This window comes from Lates calcarifer, linkage group LG8, assembly GCF_001640805.2.
Source record: "Lates calcarifer isolate ASB-BC8 linkage group LG8, TLL_Latcal_v3, whole genome shotgun sequence".
In the NCBI taxonomy this organism is placed as follows: Eukaryota; Metazoa; Chordata; class Actinopteri; family Centropomidae; genus Lates; species Lates calcarifer.
This window is the reverse complement of record NC_066840.1, coordinates 6,514,566-6,522,496: the sequence shown is the minus strand read 5'-3', so window position 1 is coordinate 6,522,496 and position 7,931 is coordinate 6,514,566. Positions and strand designations below refer to the sequence as shown.

The 7,931-nt window shown below is 41.8% G+C and overlaps 1 protein-coding gene across 1 annotated transcript; it reads left to right on the top strand.

The window, feature by feature from the left end:
- The first annotated feature begins 338 nt into the window (after positions 1 to 338).
- On the top strand, positions 339 to 7,791 carry hmmr (hyaluronan-mediated motility receptor (RHAMM)). Its single transcript, XM_018675476.2, has 20 exons — positions 339 to 500; positions 774 to 872; positions 977 to 1,062; positions 1,188 to 1,265; positions 1,409 to 1,597; positions 1,726 to 1,812; positions 1,964 to 2,075; positions 2,166 to 2,231; positions 2,469 to 2,542; positions 2,635 to 2,705; positions 2,787 to 3,154; positions 3,253 to 3,401; positions 3,500 to 3,735; positions 5,304 to 5,420; positions 5,541 to 5,741; positions 5,829 to 6,554; positions 6,714 to 6,786; positions 7,160 to 7,336; positions 7,459 to 7,621; positions 7,739 to 7,791. The coding sequence occupies exons 1-20, from the start codon at positions 455 to 457 to the stop codon at positions 7,753 to 7,755; spliced, it is 3,135 nt and encodes a 1,044-aa protein (XP_018530992.1). The 5' UTR covers positions 339 to 454; the 3' UTR covers positions 7,756 to 7,791.
- The last annotated feature ends 140 nt before the right edge of the window (positions 7,792 to 7,931 follow it).

The window sequence follows — 7,931 nt, the reverse complement described above, 5'->3', positions numbered from 1 at the left end:
AATGTTAGTGTTTGTAATGTTACCAGTAATATTCATCTCTTTTGGTACAGAGTTCATAAGTCTACAACTAAGAAAAACATGAAAAATATGTAACCAGACAACTCTGTATGAATTGTCATAGTTTCCTAACCCATGCGTTTATGCATTCCAACACAGATACGATCTATTTTTTAATCATTCTCAATGGAAAAAGTGAAAATTCGAGTTTGTTAATAGCCTAAGAAAGACATCATTGAGAAAGACATTATGCTGCGTAGGTATACACTGTATAAAAGGGATGGGCGTCGTCATCCAAGACTGGATGCCTATTGGCCACACGTACGTAAACGTACGTATGACGTTATTTTGAAATTTCAGCGGTGAAGCGCTTGTTGTTGTGTGTCACCGGGAGCTGCGCTGCAGCCTTGTCGATACGGCTTAAAATTCAAAGTTAGTTACATACACCGGCTTAGAAATGTCTTTTTCAAGAGCACCCTTGAAAAGGTTCAATGAGCACGTAGGTAAGTAACGTCAGAAACCTGGTGGCTAGTTGCATGTCAGCAGATTATAGTTGTTCAACGGTAAGTAGCTTATGTTAGCTCACATACGTTACGCAGGCAGCATACGATAGACTTTGTCTTTTGTATCCTGTCAGGTTCACTTAAGTTAATGGAGTAAAGTAGTAGTAAAAGTAAAAACAAAGCGAGCCAACGTAAGTTTGACATAACTATCAAAGAAGTGGCATCACTGTTTGCTTAGCGCTAACTTAGCTGATATTGTGCCTTTGGACGAAGGTTGTGCCCCTCCACCGGGCTCCTATGAAATTAAACCTGGGGACCTGAAGGGAGCCGCGTCCTTCGACAAATCCGATCGATTCAGACCAATTAAAGCAGGTGGGTAAAACTAATAAGCACAATGCGATAAGGAAAGAAGTCAAGAAATAACGTTACGTAAGACAATGTTTTGCGCCACTTACTTCCATTACTTGTGTCTCCAGCCGCTGGGGCTCCTCTGCCACCACCATCGCCTTCCAGAAATATGCTGGTGTCACCTGTCCGTAGGACTTTGTCTGTTGATGGTCTTGTAAGTTTTCCGCTACTTCAGCATGAAATAACAACACTCATATGGCTCTACAGTGAATAGACCTGCTTGTCCTACAGCTGCCTCTGTCACAAAAATATTCCGCTTTATGTTTTGGTAAAACTTAGGTTGAAGGATCAAGCGTAAAGAAAGAGAAGAATGGCATGACCTTGGAGAGGAAACAGCAGAAACTCTTAGAGAAGGAGGTACACTTCATTCTGAGTCATTGGTTAACCACAAAAAGTTATTGATATGTCTTTTCCTGTAATAATTGGTCCTGATACAGATGTTTACAATGTCATTGTTTCTGATGTGTGGGGGTCAAACATTTGGCTTTGCGTTCTTACAGATAAGGTCCCTGGTTCAGCAGCGAGGGGAGCAGGACCGTCGGTTGCTAGCCCTGGAAGAGGAACTGAAGAAGGTGGAGGCCAAGCTGCTGGCTGCGGTCAGGGAGAAGACAGGCCTTGCTGCCAGTGTTACCACACTTGAAAGGCAGCGGGCTGAGCTCAAGAAAGTCAACGAGTTCCTTAAAAACAAGGTGTGTTTGGTTTTGATGCATTAGTGTATTTAGAAATCCTCTCTGGATTATACCTGTCTTACGTGCTAAAACTTTTTTTTTCCCTACCAGTACTGTGTTAAGAGTGTTGACTGAGTACATGTTTTAAGGTTTCTGCTGACACTACAAAAAAGAGAATCAATTCACTAACAATGGAACTGATGGAGGCCAGGAACACTTTGGATGTTAAAAACAAGGTATGACTTCTTAACATGTACTCCTTCCATTATTCAGTAAAATCCTATATTTGTGATTTTATTCACAGCTAAATATAAGTACCTGTGTAGGAGCACATTTTAAGATGTATTAGTCTGTGCTGATATATAGTATGTATGCATTTGTGCCCAGGAGTTAAGTGTCCTTCAGATGGACACCGAAGGCCAGCTGAAGGTGCTAGAAACTGACCTCCAAGCTGCCAGGGCTACTGTCACAGCTCTAAAGGACAGGAACAAAGACTTGGGTAAGATTTATGTACATATAGTACTACCAGGGAGACAAATGTTTGCCAGCATGTGTTGATTAACTAATCGGGGCTTTTATCTTTTTATAGAGGACCTCCATCAAGTCACAAAAGTTCAGAACGAAGAGCTGGAGAATGAGAATGCCAGGTTACATGGTGAGTTCTGTGTATGGCATGATTTTTATTTGTTTATTTATTCTATACTTTGTTCATGTTGATCTATGGTCTAGTTACCAGATTTCCAATTGTGTTTTCTGCACATAAAGATGCACGTATGTCCCTAGTATTGCCCCTGATGTACAAATAACATAAAGGTTACAGGTAATACAACCCCTGCTTGTGTTTTTGGACTTGCTTGTTTACTGCTACCCACAATACTGCATTGTTTTCCAGCTGTGATACGGGAACTGAGAGAGGAGATCAGAGCCTTGCAAGGATACCTGGACACAGCCAATGACCAGATACAGGTTAAAAATAAAAGCTTATATGAGCAAATCATTCAGAATGTCTTTGTTTGATCTTTTTGTGAAACACTTGCTTTATCTTTGTATGTTTGTAGGATCTCCGCTTGAAGCTTCAAGAAAAGACACAGGAGATCACTGTTGCAGGTTCTCAGCAGGAGACAGTAATGTAAGCAAACACCTAACAGTTCCTCAAAGCAAGTTAGATCTCAAATGCACACCATGGCACTCATCTGTCAATTCTCCACAGGCAACTAGAAACCAAACTAGAGCAGTGCACAGCTGAGCTAGAAACCATTCAAGATCTGCTGAGACATAAAGAGGAAGAGGAACAGAAATTCCAGCAGGAGCTGCAGGTGTCAAAGGATGCTCTGTGCAAAGCGCAGAAGAGGTTGGAGATCCAAGAGCTGGAGCTGAAGTCTGGACAAAAGTCAGTGAATGACATGGAGGAACAACTGAAGCTGGCCAAGCAGGAAGTTCATGACTCTCAAGCAACAGTTCGGCAGCAGGAGGCGGAGCTTGCCAGGCTAAGGGAGGTGCTCAGACGGACAGAGAAGGAGCTGGATGAGAGAGTGGCACATCTTGAACAGCGCTGTCTTTTCTCTGAGGAAGAGAGAAGTATGTTCACCAAGATCCTGTTATTGTAGTAGTTTAAATTGCAATAATTAATTGGTAGTTGCATGATATATATATGTATTTGTTTTTTTGGCTTTTAGGCAAGACACAGGAAGAGGGGCTGAGGAGAGTGCAGGAGTTAAAGACAGAGGTCAACTTGCTGAAGGAGGTTAAAAGAGAAGAGAAAAAGAGACATATTCAGTTCCAGCAAGAACACGCTGCTCTTACTGAGGAACTAACAAAAGAAAAGGTTACACAAACGTTTTCTCTTACACAGCACATTCTGTTCAGATTAACACAGTGACACTTTAAGATGTAACTTACAGTACCCTTTCCTATTATCTTCAGGCACTTGTAGACTCCCTGTCTGTGCTTGTGGAGCAGGAGAGGGAGGAATCCGAGGAGCGGTTGAGACAGTTGAAGGAGGAGATGGAGGAAGTGCTGGGAGAGCTCGCTGTCATGGAGGAGCAGGATCAGAGGAGGCTGGAGGAGGCGGAGAAGAGTCAGGAGGCCCTCCAGCGGCTCCAGGAGGAAAACAGTGAGCTGGAGAGACAACTGAGTGATACCAGAGCGCTGCTGGAGAGGTGAGCATGCAAAGGCCAAATACACCGATAAGAAGTGTTTATAGATAAGAAAGCAAAAAGGTGAAACTTGCTTGTCCAAACACTGTCAACACAAGAACCAAGATGGAGTCTGAAAGTCATACTTACATTAAAGATATCCTGCTCGCTACTCTTGCAAAACAACACCTATTTTAGATTTGTTGTCACAGCCTGTGTTGCTATTTAGAATCAAAGGCAGATGGGAACATGTTCCAGCATACACTGAGTGTAAAGGCGAGAGAAATAATTGACAGGTTGCCAGTCCATCACAGGTTTGAGTCAGACAGTGTGGGTCACTGTCTATTTCTGTTTCTAAACCATTTCAAGTTTGCAAGTCACCTCACTGCCTCGTCTTTGGAATATGAGGCAAATCAGCGTACTTGGAGAGGAACATGGTTTTTGCTTTTATTAGACAGGTGAGAAAATAATGGTGAGAAAAAATAGTAGTCTTGACACTCGAGAAAGACCTTGTGCTAAATTTGAACAAAGGTTGGCAGTCTTTTGATATACAACTTGCAACTAGGGTTGCAACTAACAGTGATTTCATAACTGAATGTGCCAGATAATTTTATTAGTTGTGTAATCAAGTAGTTCCCATCCTTTTTTGTGTGATACACCCCTACAACCCTGTCAGATGAGCTCAAGTATCCCCTCCCTGACACCACCTGCCTAAAATATGTTATATAACACCATTAATTATAGGTGGATACTGATACATTTCATACACTTAATTGTTAGTATTTGTATTCGTACTACTACTGCTTGGAGTGGCAGAAGCTGGACGATTAACCACTACTTTGAGCAAACTATTTAAACTGTGAATCTGTTACTGTTAGCTAAGTATGTCAGCTGCTGTTTTTTTTTTTTACCTTTTAGCTTACAGTTTTAATTGTTCATCTGTTGCCAATTACTTCAGCTGTCTATTTATTGATTTCAACTGCTTGCTTGCTAAGTACTTATCACCCAGCACTCATTATGAGTTGCTACATGTGGTACAGATGCAAATTTATTGGCAGCTCACTGGTTTATAAAAATATTAGATCACATCATTTTTAATCCTGTTTGGCTGCATTTTACTCATTAACACAAATATGTGGGTAAATATTTTTTAAAACCAAATTTTGTTTACTTTATTAGTTGAGCTTTCCTTGTACCCCCCGGTAGGTGCAGACGGTACCCCCTGGGGTACATGGCTAGGAAGTTCTGGTTTAGTCTATGGAATGCAGTAAAGTAGTGAGAAATGCCCATCACTATTTATCAGAGGTCAGAATGATGCCTTCAAATGTCTTGTTTGGTCCAACCAACAGTCCAAAACCTGTTTGGCATTGTTGCTTGTAAAATTATGTAGACCAATAATTGATTATCAAAATAGCTGCAGATTCACTTCCTCTCAATGAACTATTGGAAAAGAACTAAATAAAAAGATGTAAAATAGCAGTATGATGATGAAGCTTGTATCACTTCTGTGACATTGTGAACTATGTGTTTTAGGGCATAAAAGTAAAGATACCTGCTTTAACACATCAACAATGTGTGGTTGTCACTTCTAGTGAGAGCAGTGATGTGGCAGCCTTGAAAGAAGAGCATTTAGCAGCCATGAGAGAACTCCAAGAAGCACACACAAACTCACTGAGCAAGATGGGAGACATTGTCACAGAGCTGGAGAGGTGAGCTCTTAAGTTTCACTATTTCTTCAAGTATTTCTGGAACATCAGTGTGATTTGTGTTGGCATTTAGCTTAAGATTCTGTCAATGTGTAATCCTCACAGGACTGCTTTTACTTTCAGCACTAAAAAGGCTCTGAAGGGAGCGGAGGAGAGACGGAAAGAGCTGGAGGAGGAGGTGGAGAGAGTGACCCAGCAGATGAAGGAGGAAATGGACAAAGTGGTTAAACAGAAAGAGGAGGAGATCAAGAGAGCGAAGGAGGGCTTAGAGGAGTACCAGGAGAGACAGTTAGCTGAAGCAAAAGCCAGGGAGGAGAATGCAAGGTATGCTTGAAATTCCCTTTCAGTCTGTGTTGAAATAACTGTCACTTTTCCACCTTTTTTATGTTTTCATTTTCCTTGACTTGACAGAATGTTGCTGGAGGTGCAGACTTGCCTTGCACAGAAAGATGAGGAGATGAAGGCCATGGAGGCAAACCACACTGGCCTGATTAGTCAGCTACAGCAGGAGCTACAGCTACTGACAAAGGAGAAAGAAGAGGCTGTGGGGCAACTAGAGGAACAGAGAGGTCAGAGTGTTACTCAGCTCCAAAATGAGAAAGAAAAGGCACAGAAACTACTAGAGGAGGTCAAACTGGAAAAAGGGGAAGCATTGGAACAACTCCAACAAGAAAGACAAGAGAGAGTTAAACTTCAGGCAGTCCTTCAAGAGGAAAGGGGAGCACTGGAGGTTGAAAGAAAAGACCATCAAGAGGTCAGGTCAGAAGTGCTCAGACTACAGGCCGAGCTCGAAAGAGTAGAAGAGGAAAAGAAGAATCTTCTATCTCAGGTAGAACGCAAAGATCAGTCTAAGCTATCTCTTGAAAATCAAGCAAACATGGCAGAGCAGGACAGAAATCGGCTTCAGTCTCATCTAGATGATGTTGAACAAGAGTGTGTAAGCCTCCAGGGCCAATTAGACCTTATGGAGGAGAAAACACAGGCCTTGCAGCGTGAGCTGGCTGAACAACGACAAGACAGATGGGTTCTGCAGGAGCAGGTAGAAGTATTGACTCAGGAGAAGGTTACACTGCAGTGGGAGATGGAGGAGCAGCGACAGGAACTCCAAAGACAAATAACAGAAGCACAAGAGAAGAGGTGAGTGAGATATTTTTTTTTTTTTTTTTTTTTTTTTTTTTTTTTTTTTTTGAATGTGTATGAAATTTGGGGGTTTTCTTTTTTCTTTTTTTTTCTTTTTTAAATTTATGTTTATTTTTAACAACAACAAAATTTAACTTGTCATTCCTTTCTTCAAAGCTCCCCAAGTTCAGAGATAGAACACTGGAAGACACAATATGAGGAACTGTTTGCTAAAGTCAGGCCCTTCCAGGTCAGTCATTTCCACATGAAGTAAAATGTGAAATCTCTGGATAGCCTGGAACATCTCTCATTAAAGGTGCACTAATCAATGGAAAAACATGTAATATGAAAGGTTTCACTCTGTGATGAAACCATCTGTGTCTGCTCAGCTTTAAGGATCATTTTAGTATCTGATAAACTTATAGTACATTGTATGCTCAGCATCAAACAGCAGACAGACAAACTTAGCAGCTAGCTGGTGAACATACTGGATGTCAGTGCTGTGTTTACAGTTTATTGTGTTGCCCAGCAGGTGACTAAAACAATCAATTTGTGAAGGTTTTAAGTTCAAGGAATGGGTAAGTTAAACCCTCTTCAATGTTCATGTTGGTGTGTGCTCACAGGAACAGCTCAATGCATTTGCAGCAGAGCGAAATGCACTGCTCAATGAGAATGGGGCAAACCAGGAGGAGTTAAATAAGCTGGCTGACGCGTATGCTCGCCTGCTGGGCCACCAAAACCAGAAGCAGAAGATCAAGCACGTGATGAAACTAAAAGATGAGAACATCTCCCTGAAACAGGTAAAACACGAGAGCATCTCTGTCTGCTTTCCAAACCACACACACCTTTTTGTCTCAACCTCAAGTGCCTGTACTTCATCCCCCTTTTTCCTGGCTCTGTGTGTACATGCTTGTGTGTGTAGGAGGTGTCTAAGCTTCGCTCCCAGGTGAGCCGGCAGAAGAGTGATCTGGAGCAGCTGAAGTCAAAGCTCCCCGGTGCTCCTCGCCGCAGATTCGATCCCAGCAAAGCTTTCCAACACGACAAGGAGAACAGGCAAACCGAAGCAACAGAACCTCTTAAACAAGGCAAGCAGTAAACTGACCTCTCACCTCAGCACCTTGAATGTTAAACGGTGATAACATTTTTGTTGATGATTGTCACCTTGTCTGTGTGGAAGCCTAATTCTTTGATTGTTTCAACAGGGAATCATTACATGTAATGGAGCTCCTCTATTAAACCAGAACTGACAACTAAATTTCTAAGGTTTGGTCTAACAAGTATTAAATGTGTTCCCACATGCTGATGCTTTACTGCCCTTTGTGCCAATTGTTACATAAAGAGCCTGCAGAGTTATCTGTTTTAATTTTTAAAAGAAATGTGTGTGTACATGAGCAG

Bases quoted from the DNA above. Each gene is read 5' to 3' on its own strand.
- hmmr (XM_018675476.2), top strand. From the start codon at position 455: ATGTCTTTTTCAAGAGCACCCTTGAAAAGGTTCAATGAGCACGTAG. The intron at 1,063-1,187 runs GTAAGTTTTCCG...GGTAAAACTTAG, and splicing joins CTTTGTCTGTTGATGGTCTT to GTTGAAGGATCAAGCGTAAA. The intron at 5,421-5,540 runs GTGAGCTCTTAA...TTTTACTTTCAG, and splicing joins ATTGTCACAGAGCTGGAGAG to CACTAAAAAGGCTCTGAAGG.